The sequence below is a fragment of the Carettochelys insculpta genome, chromosome 12 (genome assembly GCF_033958435.1).
Source record: "Carettochelys insculpta isolate YL-2023 chromosome 12, ASM3395843v1, whole genome shotgun sequence".
In the NCBI taxonomy this organism is placed as follows: Eukaryota; Metazoa; Chordata; order Testudines; family Carettochelyidae; genus Carettochelys; species Carettochelys insculpta.
In genome coordinates, this window is record NC_134148.1 from 32,757,843 (window position 1) to 32,783,297 (window position 25,455).

The 25,455-nt window shown below is 41.7% G+C and overlaps 1 protein-coding gene across 7 annotated transcripts in view; it reads right to left on the reverse strand.

Moving 5' to 3' along the window:
• AKAP13 (A-kinase anchoring protein 13) overlaps positions 1-25,455 on the reverse strand; it is a 352,799-nt gene that overhangs the window by 237,437 nt on the left and 89,907 nt on the right. For all 7 annotated transcript variants that reach the window (XM_075007027.1, XM_075007032.1, XM_075007030.1 and 4 more), the window contains one exon: positions 15,693-15,735. In XM_075007027.1, the coding sequence (XP_074863128.1) occupies positions 15,693-15,735 (43 nt within the window). The remainder of the gene's footprint in view (positions 1-15,692; positions 15,736-25,455) is intronic.

The following is a 25,455-nucleotide window of genomic DNA, read 5'->3' on the forward strand; positions in this document are numbered from 1 at the left end:
TGTTTTTCCTTTCTGAACTGATTCAGGCTCAGGCGCATTTTTTACTATGCAGTAGGTATGCTATTGTTAACGAACAAGACAAGAACGTTATCTAGTGCTATGGGGGAAAAAAACAGCAGTCATACAGCACTTTAAAGATTAACAACATGATTTATTAGGTGATGAGCTTTCATGGGACAGACCCACTTCTTCAGATCTATAGAATTTCCAGTCCAGATCCAGTTGCATAGCACAAAAGTCCAAAAAAAAAATCACAAAAAAACTGACAAATCAAATACATAGAACTGAAGAACGGGGGTAGGGGATGTTAAGTGTTTTGCCTGAGATAATTGCAAACATCAAAGGAAGGGAAAATGTCTTTGTAATGTGTGTGATAATTGTGCTCTGGGGTGCACAACCAGCAGTCAAACATCACTCCCAAGTCACTTTGGGTATGTTTACACTGTGAATCACTGCACAGCACCTGCAGCATAGACATATCTGCAAGATTTTGAGCAAGTGTAATGGGTTAATAAACCACATATGAGCACAGGCAGAAGGGAGGAGAGTCCTCCCAGTTTACAGACAACTAAACTGACCACATTCCAACACCAGCTGCCAGAACTGCCACTCATGGAGGCATCTACCCACAGGTGGGACCAATGAGGAGGCAGAAAGACCCAGGGCAACAGAAAACCAACCTCCCCATGTTATGCTGCTTCTAAGAAACTAGAGGAAGACAAAGGGAGACTGCAAATTCTAGAGTTTAAGGGTTGATTGACTTATTTTAGATGAGGTTGATGGATTGAGCTAATCTGAGATGAATATGGGGAGACCAGTTTGGGAAGAGCTGGCGGCTGATCAGTTCTCAATAAGACATTTCACTTCTCTGTGCCTTTGTGAAAAATTGAAATAAAATTTAGGGATGGATCAAAGTTTTCCCTCATAACTATTTTGGGTTTTTGCATAAATGAAACCTTCCATGAAAAGCAGCTAGCAGGAAGAATAAATGGCAATTCAAAAGCAAAGGCCAGGTGAGACCCCCAACAATTTCACGCAAGATTTCACAACAGTATGAAATTCATTAGTGACTCACCCTCTAATGATCTTTTAGCAGGAATAAAGCTAGAAGGGGACAGGTCATAGGAGACCCGGGCACAATGACCTCAAACCCATTACTGAAGCAACACCTGACTTTGCCAGTTTATGGCTCAGAAGTGCTCCAGAAACAAGATCACATCAAGATCACACTTTAGATAATCAGACTTGGAAGCATGGAGGTGGTGATATTAATTATGAGGTTTTGATTTTAATAGCATTAAAAATCCCTGCTCATGTGGGGATACCCACAATAACAGTGATGACCTAGGAGAGGCATGCAAAGAAGATGGATGTCATTCTGCTGCCATGTTGAAATCTCTTAATCTTTGATGAGCTTGAAGTCATTACATTAGTTTTTCCAAATTCAAGTCAAAATAAGAACACACCTTTAAGACTCCCCAGCCAGGGATTCTGAGGCTTTCTTGCTTGGTCCTTTTCTTTTTATTATTTTAAATAATCCATGCTAGCAGTCATGCCAATGAAAAATTTTAAATTAGAGTTCAGGGCTGAGCCCCTCTCTGATCAGATAAGCAAGAGAGTCATTTAAAACACATCCTGATTTTGCAATAAGAACTCCTGTTCACAAGAGTGAATTCAGAGATCCCAACTCATTTCACATCAGGCCAACAGCTGAAAGATGGTACGTGATTTTTAATTCATTTTGCAACGATGACTGAACCAGGCACCTAGATGACACCCCCTATACCTCATTAATGGTGCACAGAGATAGCTAGTCTCCCATTTCAGTGTTAAAAGAGGACCACAAAGCCAAAACTGAAACAGATTCATATGACTCCCATCGCCAAGCCTGTGAGGAAGTATTTGGTCCAGAAATATACATTTTAACTGACTATTTTGATGGAGGAAGGATGGTGGTGTGGTAAAAGCACGGGACAGTCAGAAGATCACAAAGTCAAGAGTCCTCTGACAACAAGGACATGTGAGAAACTTAAGGGACCTACAGTAAACACAGTGCAGTTAAATATAATCAAACTAGCGTGATCAATACTGAGGCCCCCATACCAATAAAATATACTCAGGAAGACACTGGCATGAGGCACACTTCTCCAAGCTACTATGAGCAACGTGAATGGGAGATATCCACAGGGAATCAGGCAAGTACATGCATCTCAGCAAATATAAAAGGAAGGCACATATTGTGACCTGATAGGACAATGGCCAAGAGTGTTCCAACTAATTCCCAATACCTAAGGGGATATGTCAGAATTAAACCTCAGCAATAATTTTTAAAAAAAATAAAGAAAAACCTGAAGAGCTCTTCAAATGTATAAAAGTTATACATAATGGTTGTGTCTACACGACAATCTCCTTTTGAAAGGGCAATGCAAATAAGGCAAATCAGAAATGCAAATGAAGCACCAATTTACATTTCTCGCTGCATTTGCATATTTACATTTTCAAAAGAGAGTCTTTTGAAAATAAAAGGAGCACTGTAGGTGGGGTTCTTTCGAAATAAAGCCCAATTTTTGAAAGCACCCTTCTTTCTAATTTTTTTCAGGAAGATGGATGGATTCAAAAAACGGTTTTATTTCAAAAGAACCCCATCTACACTGCTGTTTTCCTTTTGAAAGACTTTTTTGAAAATGTGATTATGCAAATGAAGCATGAGATAGTAAATTGGCACTTAATTTCCATTTCCGATTTCCCTCATTTGCATTCCCCTTTCAAAAGGGGACTGTAGTGTAGATACAGCCAAAATGTATACAGAACTGTTGTGATTATCATTGGAAAAGTAAATGGAACTAGAAATTTCCTGTCTGGGCATTATTTAATAATCAAGGCAATGATTCCAGGGGTAACATAGCTACCACTTGAAAAAAAAAAATCAATTTTGGTGTATTACTTTAGTATTTTGGTTAATATTAGAATGATTTATTCTAATATCATGCAATATTATCTAATAATCTAACCGTCTAATGTTAGACTACATTATCTAATTTGTAATCTAATAGTCTAATCATCTAATGTTATCTAATCCTATATAATGTCTGTGCATATTAGCACAGTTGTATGCAAACCCCGATGAAATAAGTACAAGTAGGCTAATATAGCCATTGGGTAAAGCAGCAGCAGCTAAAAATTGTTCTACCGTTAGTTGGTGAGGGGGGTGCAGAATCTCTGTATATGGCCTCAGTGTCTGTGAAAGGCTCCAAAGCCTGCATTCTTACCACTTATGCTATCCAATAGTTCCTGGCATTAGTAACCATCATACCACGCTGGGGTCCACAGAAATCCTCAAAGCTTTTGTGATGGAATTATGCTATTTTGCAAGCCAGCTCTAACTTACTCAGGGTTCCTTGTCCCCACCTCTCTCTCCAAGGCCTGGGCCAAGATCCTCAAAGGCATTTAAGAGCAAATTTCACTGAGTTCAATGGAAGCCAGAAGCCTAAATACCTTTGAAGCTCAGACTTTTTGGTTACACGGATTAAGTACTCAACCTTCTAATTTTATTAGTAGCTGCCTGAGTGATCAACACCACTTCCAACTGATTACAAACAAAAAATGTGCCCTTTTAATAAAACACAGGAATGGGAAAATAGCCGACTGTGTTAATGCATCTGCTGCTTAAGACATGAAAAGTCAGCCTGAGCCCCATGGAGTTAAAAGGAGAGATTTAGAATTCTTGGACACTAATTACACATGACAATGCTTTTCATTAGATTGTTTCCTACCAGTCCCATAATTTTTAAAGCAGAGCAGCTGTATCTTAAATCACAGTCTTAGGCCTTTCACCCATTTAAAGGCACATGGCAACAGAAGGGCTCCCCTCTCTCCAGCAGCACCCTCCAAAATATGCAGCCCAGACAGCTCTGCACTTTGAAGTGTCAATTTCCCCACCAGCTGCAAAACAGCCTCTCCCACTTACAAATATTTCTCCACCACTGTATTTAGAGCTACCCTAACAATCAAGCCAATTTTTCAAACATACTTTTTTGTGAGTAAAAATAAAATACATGGTATCTATATTTTACCAAGGACTTCTAGGCCTACATAACTACTTTTTATTAATTAAAAAAATCATTGGAAACAAAGTGACAGAAAAGCAGAACCTCAGCACTGAAATCTTTCACCTATAACAGAGCTGCCACTTGGTGGCAGAACATTGTTGTATAAAGCTCAGTCTAGTACCATGGAGATGTAAGTTCTGTAACTTTCAGTCATTGCTGGGTTCAAGTCCTGTAACCTTTGTAACAGTAGCTGTGTTTTGTTGATACAGCTTTAGCCTATATGCCTGTGTTTTGTTTCATGAGCTTTATTTTGTAGCAGGTGCTGCGTCTATACTGAGTGTTATCAGTTGGTAAGAAAGCATTTCTAGATGTCATAAGTCTGCGGGAAATCCCGGCTGTTCCTTTTTAGGAGAGATTTCTTTCTCTGAAGTGAGCTTTCCTTTGTGTGAGTGGACAAAGCGTGAACATTGGTGTGTGCGCGCAACGGAATCAGTGCATGCAATAGAATAAGTCCCTGAAGCCAGCCTGGCTGGACGACCAGCTGCCAGCAGCAGCTTGATGGTCAGAGAATAAAAGGAGCTGAGCCCTGCAAAAGAACCCCACCAAGAAAGAGAAAGAGGCCCCTTCAAGAGAAGATCAAAGTCCCATTTGCTTTTAGCTGAGGACTCATGGTCATAAAGAGTCCTGGGATAGTGGCGATGATTGTCCTACAACATCCTGGGGCAGTGGGACAGGACAATTGCTACCGAACTGAAACATATAAAAGATGGGGGCAAAGCTATATGAGTTCTTCTTACCATCACCACTCTGCAGGAGTTAGTTTCAGCTGGCTGCAGAGGCAAGATGCTGCCCGGGGTGCTAGCCCTGGTCCTCCCTTCTCACCCCAGGATGGATGGTACTGACTGCTCCTGACTACCACACAAGAAAGCAAACCGATAAGGGAGCCATACAATCAGCTCACCACCCCCGATTTGCGACTACACCCAGCCACACTGGACCTGCTATGTCTTGGCTTCCTCCACTGTCCCTATGAAACTCTTCGCCTGTGTAAGTGTGGGAGTGCAGGAGGGTATGAGTATATGTAGGTGTGTGCCTGAAAGCTAGTTCTCCCTTTTCCTTTAACCTAACAGTGGCATTTAATAAAATACATATGAGTGCAGCACACTACAGTGGTCTCTTGTGTAAAATAAGTAACATACATAGCACTGATACCAAGAAAGACTCATTATTTTCCTTTTATAAATAAAAACATATTGGTTTATTTAGACAGCTCTATGTCACACAGCATCTTTCCTATAAACTATCAGAGGGGTACCCACATTAGGCTGTTTCCTCAAAAACAATGAGAAGTCTTGTGGCACCTTACAGACCAGCAGATTTATAGCAGCATAATCTTTCATAGGTAAAGACCCACTTCGTCAGATGCCTGTTGTGACGTAAGGTCTATATGCATCTGACATAGTGGGACTTTGTCCACAAAAGCTTATGCTCCAATATATCTGTTAATCTGTAAGGTGCCAGGGGACCTCTTGTTGTTTTTCCTATAAACTGTATCCCAACATACCTTAAAGAAACACATAAGAAATAAAAGCAGAACGAGTGGGAGACAGAAAGAGACAACACGCAAAGAAAGGCAGATATGCTTTTGTGATGTGATTTGAAAGCTTACAAGTGATTTGGAAAAGTACAGTGGCGTAGGTCAGTTTTGCAGTTTCAGGCCTCTCAGGGCGCGACTACACAACTGGGAAAGGCCAAATTAAGGCACATAATTTCAGCTACATTAAATTACATGGCTAAAGTCAAAATATCTTAGTTTGGGCTTCTGTGCCAGCTCCACTAAAGAAATCAATGGAACCCTTTGTCTCCTCAACTTCGATGGGGGTGCCCTGTAAATTCAGTTTAGCATGTCCCCAATAGGCATGCTAAATCAAACTCCATGAGATGGTCTGCAGCAGGGCTTTTCCCTGTAGTGTAGGTGCACCCTCAGTGTCATCAAAATGGCTCTGCTCCAGCCAAGTTCCAGAAAGGTTTTAACCAGGTTGTAAAAATAAGCCCCTCGCTAAGCAAGTGTTGACATTTCGTTACAGACACCAAAGAGATCAGAGTGCTCGGGAGTGGGAGCTGTGCAAGAACTTAATCAGGTCATTTTTAAATGAACTGAAAAGAAATTTACAAGCTATTTAAGAACCCTAATGAGCACACAATACACAGATTCAATTGTACATAAATAGTAATACCCCATTTGTATATGGTACTTTTAATGTGTATGTCCTAATGCACTTCACAATATTTTAAACACATTTTATCCTCACAACACTTCTGTATTAAGGAAACAAAAAAGCAGCCCAGTAGCACTTTAAAGTCTAACAAAATAATTTATTAGGTGATGAGCTTTCATGGGACAGAAAGCTCATCACCTAATAAATTAATCTGTTAGTCTTTAAAGTGCTACTGAACTGCTTTTTTGTTTTGATAGTATATAGACTAACACAGCTTCCTCTCTGTTACTGTATTAAGGAAGTTATATTACCCCCATTTGCAGACGGGGAACTAAGGGGGAGAGAAGTTAAAAGTCTTTGCCTGAGGTCACACAAGAAGTCCATAGTGAAGCAAAAACTGAATATCCTATGTCAGTGCCCTAATCACCTGAATGTCCTTCATCCAGGTACTTCACTGAATAGAATAGCTGAAGTATCTGTTTAAGATCTCAATCCTGGAATGCGTGTTCTTCCTTTGACAGCTGGAGGTGACATCGCCCAACCTGGGATAAGAGATGTAACCCTTTCCATCGTTCTCATTAGTGGTAAACTCAGGGCCTGGCTGCTATAGACAATCTTAAATTAATTACTATGCATAGCATAGTAGCTGCTTTTACAGTAAAGAAGTTCAGGAAGCTTTTTGGCACTCAGGGTCTGAAGTAACCAGCTTCATGATAAAGATATCATAGCTCAGAATGATGTGGTGCCTTCAGGAGGGCAAAGGAGGACCACCAGGAAGGCAAAAATCCTTTTAGTGTCATGTAGGCTACAATATTTCAAGATAATGTTGATTTAATGCCTTGGGTTGATTTATTTAAGACAGTGCACATATGGAATTTCCACCATAAAATTTACATATACAGACTATCGACCAAGTAGAAAAGATGGCATGCAGGGTGGGAAGAGTAGGAGGGGCAGATTCAAACTGCATTAGCTCAACTATGTGTTTGGCAACAGTGAGAAATTCAACAAAAATAAGTGCAAAGTACTTCACTTAGGAAGGAGTATTGAAAGACAACTGGAAAATGTGGATTAACTGTTTATGTTTTACTACGGCACAAAAGGATCCGGGTGTTTTAGTCAATCACAAATAGAGTATGAGTCAACCATGCAAAGTAGTTGCAGAAAAGGTTCATATTCTGGGATGTATTAATACAAACGTCATATGTAAGGCATGAGAGGAAATTATTCCACTTTACTCTGTACTGGTAAGGCCTCCGCTGGAGTGCTGTGTACAGTTCTGTGTGTCACTTCAGGAAAGATGTGGACAAATTAGAGAGAATCCTAATGAGAGCAACATAAACTAGAAAAGATTTAGAATGGATACAAGCAGCAAGAGAAAGCATTATAAAAACAATTTAGAAAGGTATCACTGAAGCTAAAATTTGGAGGCATGAAGGTCAGTTTTGACACAAAAGTATTAGGACATATTCAATTGAAGATTTGATCGTGATCCCTTACCTTCAGTAAATAGCGTATAGGGCTGTATTGATAATAAGAACATAATTAAAGGATCAAAGACCACAAATTAAATCTTCTGTTGGATGTCTTACTAAGCTCCCAGTTACAATACAGGTTGAAACTTCCTCATCTGGCACCCTCAGGACTTGACCAGTGTCAAATGAGAGAATTTGCCAGACCACAGAAGGTCAATATTATCTAGCACATTAACACTTCCACTGCTTACTGGGTTCTTAGAAGATATTTAGGGGGTATATTACAGCTAAACAACAACAAAGATCAAGGACAGCCAGGATGTGTAGCTGTAAACAAACTTTATGGGACCATGGGAAACTTGGCCACACCCACAAGCGGTCATCTGGCTAACTAAAATCATGCCAGATTATGGATGTTGCCAGACAAGTACACTCTGGATTAGAGTGGTTCAACATGTACTAACCATTTAAAAAAAGAAAAATACTACCTATATTAAGCCTGTTCCAAATTCCTTTCTAGTTACTCAATTTGGTAGCAATTTCACTCTGCCCAAACAACGAAAATGTCATCTGAATTTCACTTATAGAAACAAGTGCTTGTTTTAACTAAATCAGAAACCAAAAATCACTTCAAAAAAGTCTGTGCCATTAAGAAACAGATACTAACCTTGTTCTACCAATGCATCCCAACCCTGATGAGCTGCAGAACTGAAATAGACAGTTCTAAGCCCTCCATTGCAATACTAACCATAACTACAGCATCACCATAGTCTAGGTCTAGTTGCAAATGTTGTGAGTGTGAAAATACCTATGGTATAGTTAAAAATGGGAGATTCCATTATAAGAGTTCAAAAACCTGAGTCTGAACTTGCTCATATCCCTTCCTTCATTTGTATATTAATAGAATATGTTTGTCACCTCCCAGCTCCAAACCCATCTTTACACAGACTAACAGAAGGAACAAAATCATTTTAAAAGCCTGACTTGAGCATAGATGAAAACCTCTCTCAGAGTCAGAGCTAAGACTGAAATTCCATTTTTAATCAACTACACCATGCTTGGGAAACCCCTGAAATGACCAAGTGGTTATGAAACATGAAATGACAATGGAAGGAAGTTAAAGACCATTTCCAGATTTAATTTTGTGACTTCACTTTAGCAGAAGGCTTGTGTACACTACTGGGAGGAGGTGTCAATGCTGCAGTAATAGATCCACTGGGAGTTGACTGAGAGGGTCTAGCGAAGACCCACTAAATTGACCACTGCTCACTCTCCTGTTGACTTGGTTCTCCACCAGAACACGAAGAGTAAAGAGATGTGAAGGGAGAAAGTCTCCCAGCACAGTGCGGATTCCACAGTAAGTAGAGCTAAACTACTAATGTAATTCAAATTGTGTAGCTTAGATCAACTTTTCCCCATAGTGTAGATCTGCTGACAGAAGTTGCCATATGGTAAGGTGTGCTAGAGAACTGGAGAAGTGTCTGCTCATATAGCATTTGTTCCACTTTCATATATCCTGCTTCTAAAATACATTAGAAGACCAATAGATCACATGGAGTATTTCCCTAATGCCATTTTCCATGTGAATAATTACTGCAGAGGTCCCAAATTGATTATGCAATTGTGAACAAGATGAGAGGTGGCCCTTACAATTGCAGAGTTGACTATAAGGGACCTCTATATGAAGGAGGTCCTGGATACTGATCCCAGTCATGTGACATATTTTGTAACTGTAACATGTCCCAGGACTGTGGCCAGTATACAAAGCGCATTCTCTGTCCAGCCCTATCGCATCACACAACTTGATTGTAGTGCACAAGATTATTTCTATAATAAATATAGACCATATCATTAAAAGAAAATAAAAGCCCCAGGTCAGTAGAAGTAATTCATATCTGTTATGGGCATTTATGTAAATCCTCATGTATGACTTCTCAACTCTACTGGCACTGTTCTCAGAATTTGTTGTAAACAAGGTTGCAGGAGATATTACAGAACCCTATCATGGCAAATTAGGGAGGAGGAACATGGATATAAACTTCTTCCCTTTCAATTCACACTATAACACCATGCTAGACCTTAGAACAGACTAGCACCTTTCATAAATTAAGTGTTGACAATTACACTGAGCTGATTGCTGCTTGACCTACAGCCTGATTAAATACTAGTATTAATTGTAGCACATGCTGCTGCTATTTCACCCTGCTATATGTAGGAACACGTGACTGCCCTGTCTCTTCTGACAAAAACTGCAAGGCCTCATAACGGAATCAGTAAGAACAGAGAGAGCCAAGCGAGAACGCATTAAATAGCATTGTTCTAACTGTAGGTAACTTAGCCTGAGATTAAAGGAGAGATACAATTGTTATGGGGAGACAAATAAAACAAAGACCAGCTGTTTTCAGCATGAAGTGAGAGATCATGCTCACACAGATACTTGCAGACTATACTGACTTCATTGCTATCTGCTGATCTCTCCATCGCGCCCCAGCAGTTGGATCATACCTGCAGTTAACAGTTCTTGTCTTTAATTTTCACTCACTGGAGAATGTTGAAATGGAATGCTGACATTTAATTTTAAAAACTGATTCTAACTTCTCTCTTTTGGTCTTCAGATGAGTGCACTCTAAGACCTGTAGCTATATCATCTCAGGCTACGTCTACACTAGCAAGTTTTTTCAAAGAAGCCAGGGCTCTTTCAAAAAAACCCACAGAGCATCTACACACAAAATGCATTTTTCGATATTAAATCAGAAGAACACAGCACTTTCCCTGAGAGCCCTCTTTCTCTCCCTGATGAGGAACAGCGCCTTTTTCCGAAGGATTCTTTCAGGAAAAAAAACAGGCATTGCTGCCCCACGAGTCTTTTTTTCCAAACAGCAGTCCTCACAGCGCCTGATTTTTTGATCCCCAGCCTGTTCTTTCAAAAGAGTGGGGAGTGCATGGATGCTCTCTATCGAAAGAGCACAGTGAATTTTTGATACACTTTTTTGTGTGTGGACACACTCTTTGAAAACAGATTTTTCAGAAGAGCTCTTCCAGATAAACTTTTTTTTGGAAGGATCACTGCAGTATAGACGTAGCCTCAGGGTGTAAGCACACCAGAACTCACAAAATAAGCAGAGACAGAATGGGTCTGCTCTCATAATACTAGAGAATGACAATCCAGGCGATTTAAGCAGTAGTAGTGGTGATTCAGTAGGTGGCTCTCTTTTCCTTCAAGTCAGAGTAATGAATCAAGTGACACAGTATGGCATCAAGGGACAGAGTTTTGTTGGAAATACCTTTTTAACTGTCATGTACTAAATCTTAGGTCCTGAGCAACACCTTTCACAAGCGTAAGAACATTAATCTACTTGTCTCAGCCAGGTATCAGCTAGGTTGAATCTTGAACTAGCCCCTGATAAATTATGTTGTTAGTTTTTAAAACGCTAGATGAGCACTGTTTTGTTTTGTTAGAATCCGGAATAACAAGGCTAGCTCTCTGTTACTAGCCCCTGAAGTTCACTTGAAGGTATTATTTTTCCATTTTCTCCCTCTAAAAGTGGCAGGACAGTGCTGTTGGTGTAAAGTAGCTGTCAAAAAGATGAGGCAGCTTGGTTTATGGCATATATCCCTAAATATATATTTTACTTACCCCCTGTCACCCTCCTTCACGATGGAAGTTGCTATAGTAATAGCAACAAATACATTTAAAACTTTAATTTCTTGGTTTAAAAAGCCACACTCTAAAGACCTCTTGGACAACCACCAACCAACCAACCAACCAATCAAACTTTTCCTGGAAGAATTATTTATATTTGTGGCACCCTCCAGAAAATCACTACTTTCATTTCCAATAATTTGCTTTGCTGACAGTGTATTCTTTATTTACAGATGAATGACTTGTTTTGAACACAATTCTTAGCTTTCTGAAATGCAACCCACAGCTGAGCCTGTGTGGGATGTCAAGACTGTCCAAGAACTTCTACTGATGCTTGATAGCAAAGCCCACAGCTGCACCTGCAGGAAGGATAGCTCAGTGGTTAGAGAAATGGCCTCATAAACCCAAGATTGTGAGTTCAGCCCTTGAGGGGGCCTTTCAAGGGTCTGAGACAGCTAAGATTTAAAAAATTGAAAAAAAAATTGGTCAGGGATGGTGCTAGGTTCTGCTGAGTGTGCAGGGAACTAGACCCAATGACCTCAAGGTAAGGTCCCTTACAATTCTGTGATATGAAAAAATTGCTCCATCTCCTTTTTGAGACAACAACCACCCCCACTGATGATAAACAACAGAATATCCTGGATCTGGTTTTGGTATTAATCTTTTTTATATTTCTCCAATATATGGAGATCTACTCAACTGACAGAGAGGTACCAGTTGTTAGTAGAGGTAGATGAAACATTGAAATTGATCCAAAAAGGTTACATAGAAGATAAGTTGAAAGCAAACATTTATTTTCGTGGATTGTTTGCATCTACTACAGCAGTCTTTTGATTTCAGTAGAAGCCAAATAACTATTGCTATTGGTGGGGGGAGGGGAGAGAGGAATTACCAGAGAGCAGTAACAGTCACATCATAATCATATCCACATACACAAAGAAAGAACTGTAGAGTATGCTAATACTATCATAATTGTGTTCATCCCTGTGCTAAGCTAAACTTCCATTTAATCCTTCCTGCCCTTACATGGAAAAATGAGACCTTATAAATATGTCCCATGTTTGAATTTATTATCTACAAACCATGAGCTAATCAAAATGATTGGAAAAAAATTTACTTAGCTTGAATACAACAAGACTGAGAAATCAAGCAATCAAGAACAGGAAATTCATAAAGTTACTCACTCAAATTTAATATTGTCTGCTCATACACTTTCCAATATGGTGTTTATATCAAATATACACACATAACCTGCAATTTCTTATTATTGCTCTCTGGTGGTTTCTAACTTACTTTTGAAGTTTCTTCTAAATTGATGTGGCTATAATCTGTCTGTGATTTACCAAATTTTAGGTTAAAATCTGTTGCAAGATTATACACAATGCAGCTGCAGATTTCAATAAGACATTATTATAGTCACTTTTCAGAGGGTAATCACATTCTCGTGTTGATGTGAGAAACAAGGTGTCTGTGTGGTGGTAAAAAAAAAATTAAGCCACTCACAGACCAAAGGTGAACATTAAAAATGTCAATGTCAATAAGTCTACAATGTCAAACATCAAGGCCTTGCCTACACCACAAAAATATCTTTAAAGTGGCTTACTTAGAAACAACAGACTTCAAAGTTGAGCATCTACACAAACCCTAATTCAAAAGTTAAACTGGGAATGGAATAAGGACTTCAAAGTTGGGCTCCCTTACACCGAAGTTAACTTCGAAGTAAGGAAAAACATGTGTAGACACTCTGCAGGCTGCTTTGAAGTAGCCCCTAACTTTGAAGTTAACGTCCAAGTTAGTTCCTAGGGTAGATGCACCCTATGTGTTCCACAAAAAACACACTCCTGTCACCCCTGCAGGCTTAACACTTCTTTCAATCTGCTACAGCTGTCTGTGCAAGCTCTTCTACTACTACAAGCAGAGCTCTATCAATGGTAGCAACAGCAAGACCATAAAGTAACCACTAGAGTTTTTCCCACTATGTTGGATAATTCTGCTCAGAGCAAGGACAATACAGAGCTAAACATTCTGACCGGTAGTGGCCCGCCTACACTAAAATAACTAACACTAATACATACCAGAGGGGTAGCCGAGTTAGTCTGTATCCTCAAAAACAACAAGAGGTCCTGTAGCACTTTATAGACTAACAGGTATTTTGGAGCATAAGCTTTCGTGGGCGAAGACCCGCTTCATCAGATGCATGAGCACCATGTGAGTCATGCATCTGACGACACAGGTCTTTGCCCACAAAAGCTTATGCTCCAAAATACCTGTTAGTCTATAAAGTGCTACAGGACCTCTTGTTGTTTTTAACACTCATATCAATCCCAACGTGTTAGTGGAGCTGTACCCAGAAGTAATAAGTGACATTTTCCAAAACAACGTAGCACAGATAAAACATTCAGAGGCAATCCTACTATGGGCATTTCCATGTGGTAGAAGTATCATCAACTTCAATAGGAACCAGATCGCATATTGTGTCATAAGAACATAAGAACAGCCATACTGGGTCAGACCAAAGGTCCATCTAGCCCAGTATCCTGTCTGCCGACAGTAGCCAATGCCAGGTGCCCCAGAGGAGGTGAACCGAAGACAATGATGAAGCGACTTGTCTCCTGCCATCCATCTCCCACCTTCGACAAAAGGCTAGGCACCTTACCTTACCCTTTGCTAATAGCCATCTATCGACCTAACCTCCAAATATTTATCGAGCACTTTTTTAAACTCTGTTAGAGTCCTGGCCTTCACAGCATCCTCTGGTAAGGAGTTCCACAGGTTGACTGTGCGCTGTGTCATTCGAAGACTCTTTCCTGTACCAAATGAGGGGAATTTGCATATTCTTATTTCAAAAGAGCTTCTTTCGAAAGAAGAAAATCAGTGTAGACGCTGCTCTTTCTAAAGTAAACCCCATCTTTGAAAGAACCCTTCTTCCCATTAAATAAAGGAGCTCTTTCGAAATAAGAGTATGCAAATTAGGTGCCAAATATGCAAATGTGCACCTCATTTGCATTTTCAATTGCCCTTATTTGCATACCTCTTTCAAAAGAGGAATGCAAGTGTAGACGCACCCTTTAGGAATTTCTGTTTGGAAACAACAGATTACAGTCTATTTAAGGGGGTCCAAACTAGAAAAGAAGATGACAGCAGCTTTAGAAAATATGCATCGCTAACTGGTCAGTGCATGTGACAAAGGTCCCTAACATATAACTATTGAAGAGAACTGGTTTACTCAGAGAAGAATAGCAGTTACTTATTCTTAAAACTGGCACAGCACATTTATGTTCCTTTCCAAACAAGGAATACATTATAGACAATATAGGGATTTCACAAGCAAACCACTAACATGATGCACATCTGTGGTGCTATAGATAGTAAAAGAGTTACACCGCCTGCCACTGATTCCAAAACATATTTCCACAATTTATACACGTGTGTCCAGCTCTTGTTTGGCAGTTTCTATCATGCTGCAATAGGGATTCTATTAAGAAAAAAAAGCTATTATGTTCTTTATTATTTGTCATCTATAATCAGCAGCTTCTAGAGAGACTGATATAAACCACACTGTAGTATAGAAAACTTAGCAAGCTCTCCTGCCATTTCCTGAAGACCCAGCTTCATTTCTGTCCTGTCTGATGTCTGACAAAAATTTATGCCCAAGGGGCCATGAGAGCATTGCAGGAGGTCGATGAAAAAAAATGACCACAGAAAATACGTTTAAAGAAACTGCAAACGTACAATTAATTATTATTTTAGAATTAAACACCTTCCAATAATGTTACTAATTGTTGTCCGAAAGTCTATGTTGTGGCTTCATTTTGATTTAATGAAGTGTACATAACCACTAGAATTGGCTCTGATGGGGTCCTCACACAGTTTGCGGGAGAGAGGGGTAAATGTGGATCCACACTAGTGAAAAGGTTGGGAACCACTGCCCTCTGTGATTAAGGTTTCTTGTTTTGCACAGGAACTACAACTTGCAAAACCTCTCAACATTTCTTGAGTTCCAATAGCATTGACATTCACCATGAAATGTTCTCCAAAAAGGAAGGGGCATTTCCATGCTCTGAAGCTTATGCATGGAACACCACAGTGTTACACATCACAGAATTTCACAGGTGAGACCCTTAAACTTCCTACTTCAAAGATATTATCCACATGAGCTAAAAAGCTCCCTTTTCAGAAATACTACACTTCTAATTTATTTGGGGAACAAAGAATAAAACACGGAAACAATGTCAGTGGAAAAGAGCAAAACAGCCTCAAATAGTTTGCAACAACAACAACAAAAAACAAATGTTGATCTACTCACATATAATGGAGCTTGTTGTGGATTAAGTTTCATGACCCAAACACTGGAACAGAAGAGAAAAAAAGGTGTTAAAAACATTCACTTATCCTCTTGAAAATTAGCATATGTTTGGTAAACTGCAAACTCATAAATAAATAATATATAAATCCACACAAGGACACAACTGGAGGAAAAATGTCTCTCCAACTAGTAGGCTCACAGTAGTTTACCTTATCTCCATGAATGTGTTATGTTCTCTGCAACAGTACAGAATGCCCCAAAGGTCTCTGCAGGTTGTATGGTAATAATTATTATTATTCCACTATACTTTGCCAATAAATTCCCCCCTCCCTTAACAGAAAACTGTTTTATTCACTGTAGATGTTCTCCCTCAAGTCACAATTAGAGAACTGATGGCTCGTTCCAGAACAAAGTGGTGAAATCCATTAGTCTGGCAAATGTATCGTCCAAAGGAATCTGGTCCCTGTGTTTGCTGGAGTGCTGTCTTTTAGGAAACATTCCAAGAAACTGCAGTACACTAAAAAAAACAATCACTCTTATGAAATTCAGGAATGTTCTTCAGAGAAAGCAGCATACAGTGCCCAGGCATTTCTTCAGCGATAGCCTCACCAGAAATGTCAGTCCTTGTCCCAAGCATTTCTTGTTCCTATTCTAGCAATCCTTGGAGGACAGACCTCATAAAAATGAAAGAGGTTTTGGAAACATTTAGCTGCTGTCAGAGGTAGATGCAGGTATAGTGCTATGCTGTGGCAATGCACCGTGTGTTCTAGAGCCTTTAAATTAAGGTTCTGTTAATTCTAATATTTAACAAAAGAAAATTTAAACATTTAAATACTTTTGGGTCAGTTTAGCACTGCTGACCTAAGTGATTGCCCACCTGTGTAGCCACAGGGCAGGTGCAACATGGGCACTGGCAATAAAAGCCCTTCTTCCACAGTTCCTCTGAAGACATGCCTCTAACTGGACTTGGAAAGGTCAGCTATTTGAGAGGCAAGAAAGAAATTCACGCTCTATGCCAGCAGTTCTCAACTAGTGGCCTGCAGGTGGCCCAGTTAGCATACAGCTGCAGCCCAGCTGTGCAAAAGGAAAAAGAATAAAAATTTGTAGCTCTGGGCTGAAAAACAGCTGACAGTTGTGAAAATAGACATTTTGGTGCAGCTGACTGGAGCCCTCCTGCCATCAGGGGAGCTGAAGAGTGCCACAAGGGCAGCAGGATGTGGGAGAGTGTCCCTGGGAAGGTTCACAGAGAGGCCAGGAACTCTGAACAGCGAGGCAGAGGGGAGCACTGGGAAGGAGGGGCTTGTGAGGGTGCTGCTGCACTCTCCAGATTTTAGGCTGTCTGGCCCCAAACCTAGAGCACCCACTCCAGGTCCCACTCTGTGGAGAGATCTTGGGTGTGGTGGGGGGGGGAGGGGGAAATGGAGGAGGAATGACAATGAAGGGTTTGGAGGGAGTAGAGGATTGTGGTTCTCAACCTGTGACCCACAACAATAAATCATTCTGCATCCACACAATCCCGGGAAATCCCTGAAATCTCAGCAAAGTTATCAGCTAGTGAAAACCGTGTTGATATCTCTTTCTATCCAGTAGCGCCAGGGTTCTCAGCCTTATTCTTTCTGAAATTCAGGTCCCAGTGTTCTATAAAAACTCCACAGCCCACCTGCACCACAATTAGTTTTCCCCACATAAAAGCCAGAATGGGCATTAGCAGATAGCAAGTAGAGCAACAGCCAGCACACCCCACCCCCCAGCTAATTTGGTCAAGCTTTGACTACAACCACAAGTAGTGGGGCCTTCGGCTTTCTAACAATGGGCATGCTTGGAAGAAGGACCCCCCTAAAGCGTGTGGAACACCCCAGGGCTCTGCTCCTCTGGCTGAGAATCATTACACTATTTACTTGTCCTGAGACCCACCAGCTCATTTCTCATAGGCCAACAGAAAGCAAAGAGATGGTAGTGACCTTCCAACAACACACCCCTGGACCATAGTGCCCATAGCACATTTCAGGACCCAAACCCCTCTGCCTCCCAGAACACCCCTTTCCTACATTGCTTGTGTCCCCCAGATTTCCCCATAGCAAACTGCATTTCTTTCAATATAACTTCCATTTCCTTGTCTTGTAGTGTTGTGAAAATAGAAAGTGCATCAGCAGAAGACAAGCTAATGTTAGGTGAATTATACTATAGATATATCATATATGTAGGTCGGGAGAAAAAGTTCTATGTAAAGCCAATGGCAAAAACTATGCAATCTTTTCTCTCTCTCTCTCAAATGCTCACTTTGCTTCAAAAAGGATATGAGATGCACCCAGGGTTATTGTCTTATTCTAGTACGCTTGCATTCAAATGTGTCCAAAAGCCAGGAGCCCAGAATGCTAAGCGTACACTGTGAGTGTGTTCATTTCAGTCCAGGAAAGCCCAAATTCAGGTACAGGGTACTGAAAGACTGTTTGTCCTCTCTTTTTATGAAGCACTCTACAACACAGCAACAAACCAAATGTGGCTTTAGAGATAAAGATAGATTTTTTTCAGCTTCACACATATACTGAGTACTTGAACACCTTGTGGTTTTGTTCAGTGATCTGTTGCATCCCAAATCTTTCCAAGGAAGCTGAAGTCCTTATACCTATTCATCGTCCTAGGCTGCTAGGTGTTACTGTGCAAGTACCTCTCAACTCCCAAGACCAAAGTAGAAGAGAAGGATGAGGTTGCACCTCAGGTTTTGGGGATTTAAGTCAGGAAACCAGATTTCGTTCCTGGCTCCACTGCGGACATTCTATGTGGCCTGGAAAAAGGATCTTCATGTTAAATTTTGGTCCCAATGAAATCGGTGTGAGTTTTGCTACTGGCTTCAGAGGGCCAGGATGTCAACCTTTAGCTTTAGTTTCCATGCTGTAATAGATAATACTCACCTTACTAGGGGATTATAAACTTAACTTTATCAATAACCATAACATGCTTTGAGATCACAGATGGAGGTGAGCAAAGCTTTAGTCTTACAAGCCCTTTCATTTTTGCTCATTTCCTGCACTAGTAATGAAAGCAAATCTCTAAGGACTTAAGGCCCCTGGTAAGCAGGATGAAAATGCCACATGCACCTAAACATACATATTTTGAATATCTGGTCCAAGCTTACCTCTCCATGGGCTTTGCCTTCGTTATTAACTCAAACAGCAAACCAAAATATATCTCAGTTGAAACCTTCCCATGAGCTTAGCAATTCCTACTTGAAGAATATCCTCTAATTCCCTGAGCCTTACAGTCAAACCATCCTGTACACCTTGGACTAACTGTTTAGACAGCAAAATAGCTCTGTGTGTATGTGTGTTTTACACCCTTATTCTGTAAGGGCTTCTAAATCTAGTCTTAACATCATGTCCAGTTTCAATCGCACTACTCCAAGAGTCAGAATAGAAGTTTTACAAAATAGCTGTGCTCAGAAGACTTGTTCTTTTTCCCCTGCTTTTCAGCTGGTAAAATAGCATATGACTTCTGACAATGAGATCAATAACCCTGGCTTGAGGGTGTCAGGCTTTCAGGAGGAGCAGAGCAAGCTTCCAACACAGAGCTTTACCAACAAACCTCACTCCCAGCCTACAACAGACCCCCACTATTCCAGTCCTGCTGCCCCTTAAATCATACCACTCTGCCAATTGTCCTGAGTGGGAGCTACAAAAGCCCCAGAGATATTCTGGAAGTGGCCTCCTCCCCAGACACCAGGTGTGCTGTCTTTTTGTGTGGGTCATGAGAAGCAGGTTGAGACCAAACCATTTTTCATTTTGATAGACCACTGTTTCAACCTACCTTTCCCATGAAGTGCTAACTGTTCAGAGTTTCATGAGTGGTATTTGCATAAAGACACGATAATGCAAACATTGTGACATCAAACCACCACACTTCTGTCTCAAACCAAGGAGTTTAAAGGGAGCAAAATCTTTGTCTCAGACTAAACTCTTCTTCAGTATTCAGTTCCTTCATTGCCATGGAAATATTCTGTACCATAGGGGCAGAATACATGTTCTGAAGCCAGGGAAGCAGCAGGAAGGTAAGTCCTGGGGCAGCTGGGGAGGGTTAAGCCTGGCGGTTGGTTGGGGCTCTGGGAGGTGGGGGTGGGTGGGCTAAGCCTGGGGTGGGTTAGGGCTGCAGGGGGTGAGGGGTGGAGTTGAGCACGGGTGGTGAACTGGACTGCAGGGGGGGAGGGGAGTTGAGCTGAAATCAGAGCCGTGCCTGGGTGGTGAGCTGGCGGGGGAGGGGTTGCACCAGAGCCACGCAGAGCGGGTGGGCAGCTTGTGAGCCAGAAGGGGAGATCACACTGGAGCCACGCGGGGCGGGTGGGGTCGCACCAGAGTCGCGTGGGGCGGGGTGGAGGGCGGCTTGTGAGGCAGCATGGGGGTTGCACCGGAGTGTCACGGGGCAGCTTGAACCACAGACGCTTGCAGGTGGTTTAAAGCAGGCCAGGGAGTGGGGTCAGGGTAAGACAGAATCACAGGGCTGGAAGGGACCTCAGGAGGTCACCTAGTCCAGCCCCCTGCTTCAAGCAGAATCAACCCCCAGTAAGTCATCCCAGCCAGGACCTTGTCCAGCCGGGACTTAAAAACCTCAAGGGATGGAGAATCCACCACCTCTCTAGGCAACGCATCCCAATGCTTCACCACCCACCTGGTGAAGAAGTTTTTCCTAATATCTAACCTACACCTCTCTCTCTTCAACTTCTGACCATTACTCCTTGTTCTGCCATCTGACACCACTGAGAACAGTTTCTCACCCTCCTCTTTAGAGCTCCCCTTCAGGAAGTTGAAGGCTGCTATTAAATCACCTCTAAGTCTTCTCTTCTGTAAACTAAACAAGCCCCAATCCCTCAGCCTATCCTCATAGGTCTTGTGCTCCAGACCCTTAATCATTTTTTGTTGCCCTTCACTGAACCTGCTCCAGCAAATCCACATCCTTTTTCTACTGGGGGGCCCAAAACTGGACACAATATTCCAGATGTGGCCTCACCAGTGCCAAATAAAGAGGAATAATTACTTCTCTAGATCTGCTCGAAATGCTCCTCCGAATGCACCCCAGTATGCCGTTAGCTTTCTTGGCTACAAGGGCACACTGTTTACTCATATCCAGCCTTTCATCCACCATAACCCCTAGGTCCCTTTCCATCGTACTGCTGCTGAGCCAGTCGGTCCCCAGCCTGTAACAATGTTTGGGATTCTTCCGCCCCAGGTGCTGGACTCTACACGTCTCCTTATTGAACCGCACCAGATTTCTTTTGGCCCAGTCCTCCAATTTATCCAGGTCCCTCTGGGTTCTCTCTCTACCTCTCTCTGGATTCTCTCTCTATTTTAAAAGTGATCACATTTCAGATCCAAGCAAGGCAACACAATTAACACTCTGACCCTTGCCCTTCAGGGCTTTTTCTGAATTTTGTTTCTCTTAATTAGTTTTTCAAGTGCTTCTCAGAAAGAACTCTGATGAGAAGGAATCCTTATCAGTGCTTTCCGCTCCTCCTCACATTATAAATAGGATTTCCCTTTAATGCAGGAAATTCCTGTGCCAGCTCAGGTGTTTGCAGCCACCCTGCTTACATGGTTGTTTGACTTTCGTGCTTTGAAGGTGAATTCCATTCACATGTATTCGGAATCCAAAAGATACATATGCATGCCCACTGGGTATGCCTAGATTTCAGAGTTCACATTGTTGTGTTTGTATACTCAAAGCTGCAGAGAATCTGTGTTCCTTACTACATTTAACATGGTCATTTGAGTCTCCCCTCCCACTGCAGTTACCTGTCATCTCTTGGCAAGTAAAGGTCTGATCTCAAGCCTACAGTAGTCATTGGCTGCTTCCATTGACCTCAATGAGCTTCAGATTAGCTTAAGAGCATAAGAATTCTAGGGCAAGGCCTACCTTTATTATTTGCAAGTACAGCACCTACTACACTGGGACTCCATCCCTAACTCAGCCTCAAAGAGTGAGGGTGGAGGGGAAATCGCCGAAGATGTAAAGTTTCATGGATGTCTTTACCTTCCTCCAAACAGGAATTTCAAGGTGAAGGTTCTGTGAAATGGGAACAGTGGTGTTCTTCAGACAGCCCCTGAGCAGCCATACTTTAGTCATGGAATCCCCTCTTTGCAAGCCAGTGCCAGCCTGTGGTCTGTAGCACTCTGTGATTCACCACGGTTCAATTCCTGGGTCCCCACTTGGGCAGGCAGGCAGGCAATGGAATGTTAAGAAGGGAGTTCTCTCAGCCTCTGCCAGAAAGAGTTGAAGCCAACAAGTGCCAGACTACAGTCAGTAACAATCTCCCTAGACAATTAAATGCCATTGACTGGCTTCTGGGAACAATCCTGGCTACACTGCATGGAAAGCCTTTCGGGGGAGGGGGGGAGCCCCACAAACAGCAAATCAGAAATGTGTAGATCTCTCCTGCAATGAAACATTGCTCTCAGGTTTTCACAACATAGGCCACATGTGTTTTGTGTTTGTGCTACAGTCCGTTATAACCTGAAGGCTGCCTTAGCATTAGTGTGTGTCGCCAATAAAAGCTAAAAGCAACACGTTTCTTGAATTCCTGGGATTTGGCACAGCCTGCAAGCATTCTGCAGAAACTCAGTCAACCATGACAATGAACGCAGATGACTTGAGAAGACAAGATTCTTTATGGAGCAGCGTGAGCACGGAGAGCGTTGCCCAACTCTGAGCAGCTACGAACAGGTTATTCTTCAAAATGAAAATGACTGTCTTGTAATACTCGTGGATGGCAGCTGTGGATCTGTGATGGCCTTGCTAAGCTGGAGTTTTTTGCCACTTGTCCTGCTTATGCAGAAGTCTGTCTTGAAAGCTTCGCTTAACTGAGGTTTACCGAAGGAACATTGAACAGGATGGAATGCTTCCACATTGCTAGGCTAAACGAATGGCCAACCATACACAGGAAGCTATGCAGCACCGATTCTGATACATGTGAGAATTCGTCAGCCCTAAAGTTATATGTGGGCAGAGCAGCAAGGGAGGAGGAAGCTAGTGAGGGGGCAAATTCCGGCTTATTAGATAGCTCTGTGTGTAATATACAACACATTTGCTAGAAGATAGGCAATGGAGGGAGGTCTGTTTTGGCAGCTCATGCCTTTTGTATTGATCTTGCCCTATGCTCAGTACCTCCTGTCATTAAACAAAGTGACATGATCTGATATTAAGCAGGCTGTGCCTTTTCCACTAAAATACCCAGCTCTTATTACCATCATTTGCAGACATGGTGGACACTGGTTTATGCCAGTGTCCCATAACAACAGTTATTTTTACCACCATGTTATCTAACTCTGTTCAGAGCAGATCACCTAGAGGGCAGTGCTCCTATCTAGTTAGAGAGGGAAATTTGGAAGGGAAAATGGTTAGCGGAGGCAAGGTCACAGAGACAACTCAGCTGTTTGTAGACAGTTCATCATCAGTGATGTTTTACCGGAGAGGAGATTGTGAACAGCAATATAAATTAATTGCAGTGAAGATGTAGATGATACTACAACTTGGTCTGCAGTCTCAATCATTCCTGGAGGACAAAGACACTGACGTGAATGGATACACCCAGTTCCCCTAGTGGCAATCCCAGGAGAGATTGAGTGGACCAAGAACAGAATCCCTGCAGCACCAGTTTGAGGTGCATTACATGGGGGTGTAAGGAAGAAGGCTTACCACTGCCCCTACTATAGCTCTTTCAGGTGGAGGGGGACAAAGATATTGTCAAGAGTTGGCACTCTACACCTTTAAGTAGCCTTAACTGCACTATTTCAAAAAGAAAGTAAGATGCTGTCTGTGCTTTCAACTTCTTCCTTAGGGCCATTGTGCCACCTGTAAAAAAGGGAGAGAGTATATGCATACACTACTCCATACTTTCAGCAAAAAATGGCAAGCCATTTTAGCTCTAAGTGACCGTCCTCTCTACCACACATGCACACACTCAAGATATTAAAACTGGTTTTCTGTACAGAGCAGCACCTATTTTATGTAGCAGAACATGTACACATAAAATCATAACAAAAAGCAGTCAAGTAGCACTTTAAAGACTAGCAAAATAGTTTATTAGGTGAGCTTTCGTGGGACAGACCCACTTCTTCAGACCATAGCCAGACCAGAACAGACTCAATATTTAAGCCACAGAGAACCAAAAACAGCAAGCAAGGAGGACAAATCAGAAAAAGATAATCAAGGTGCACAAATTCAGAGGGTGGAGTGGTTGGGGGGGAAGGTCAAGAATTAGATTAAGCCAAGTATGCAGACGAGCCCCTATAGTGACTCAGAAAGTTCCCATCCCGGTTGAAACCGGGCAACAAAGCCCGCTGCCAGCTTTGTCCACATATCTTCCCTGGAAATACCATCACTGGACCTAACCAGGTTACTCTCAGAATCACGGGCACTTTCTCATGCTCCTCTACTAACATCATACATGACATCATGTGCCAACAATGCCCAGATGCTTTGTATATTTGACAGACTTCTAACTCCCTTAGACAAAGGGTTAATGGGCACAAAACAGACATCAAAACACTCCAGATCCACAAACCAGTTAGTTAACATTTTAATGGAATGGGGCATTCTATTAATGACCTAAAGGTATGTGTGTTACTGAAAAAGAACTTTCCCACCATTCTTCAAAGAGAAACAGCCAAGCTGGCTTTTATATTCAAATTTGGCACATTAACACATGGTTTAAACCAGGACGGGAACTTTCTGAGTCACTATAGGGGCTCGTCTGCATACTTGGCTTAATCTAATTCTTGACCTCTCCCCCCACCCCTCCACTCTTTGATTTGCTCACCTTGATTATCTTTTTCTGATTTGTCCTCCTTGCTTACTGTTTTTGGTTTTCTGTGCCTTAAATATTGAGTCTGTTCTGGTCTGGCTATGGTCTGAAGAAGTGGGTCTGTCCCACGAAAGCTCACCTAATAAACTATTTTGCTAGTCTTTTGATAAATAGTTTTGATAGTGTATAGACTAGCACGGCTTCCTCTCTGTTACTATCCAACATAAAATAATCATCTTCTCGACTTGACTACTGTGAACAGACAGAAATCTCCTGTGTTGCAGATGACAAAAGATCTAAGCAACATGTTACGTGAGAACAGTACCCAAATCAGTAATGTATTTGGGTCTCAGTGCTCTAAATAAGATGAATCTGAATCCTCTCTGTCTGCCTCTGGTAAAGAAAACGCTAGCAGGGCTGCACTGCTCAGGCTGTCTACCTTTAAAAATCTCCCTGTCCCCCCAGGCACCTTAACTATGCCAACACAACACCCAAAGTAGGCACAGCTAAGGTGATGAAAGAATGCCTCTGTCAATCATGCTAATACTGATAATTAGCACAATTAAGGAAGGTGAAGCTAAATGTTTTCACAAAACTACTCAGAGAAAAAGAGTGGGTCAGACACTCACCAGGGAACCATCTTTCTGCCACAGGTTGTAAAACAAGGAATTGAAGGAGGGTCATTGCTATGCTGCCCTTTTCACCTGAGCATAAAAAGGTATAGTACAGATAGCCAGCCCCAACAGATGCAGTTATTAAAAAATCCTATCTCATGCTCGAGACATAAGTGTTCTGACAGTAGGATCCACGACACCGACTCAGAGAATAATTGTTACATGTACTCAAGCCAAAAGCATGTGTACACAGCCAAAAAGACAGCAACAGCAATAGCCCAAACCTCTAAGTTGTGACGCCTTGCATTGCATTCCCTTCCCTAGGGCAGCACGTGGATGAAAAGGGAATAAATAATAGAAA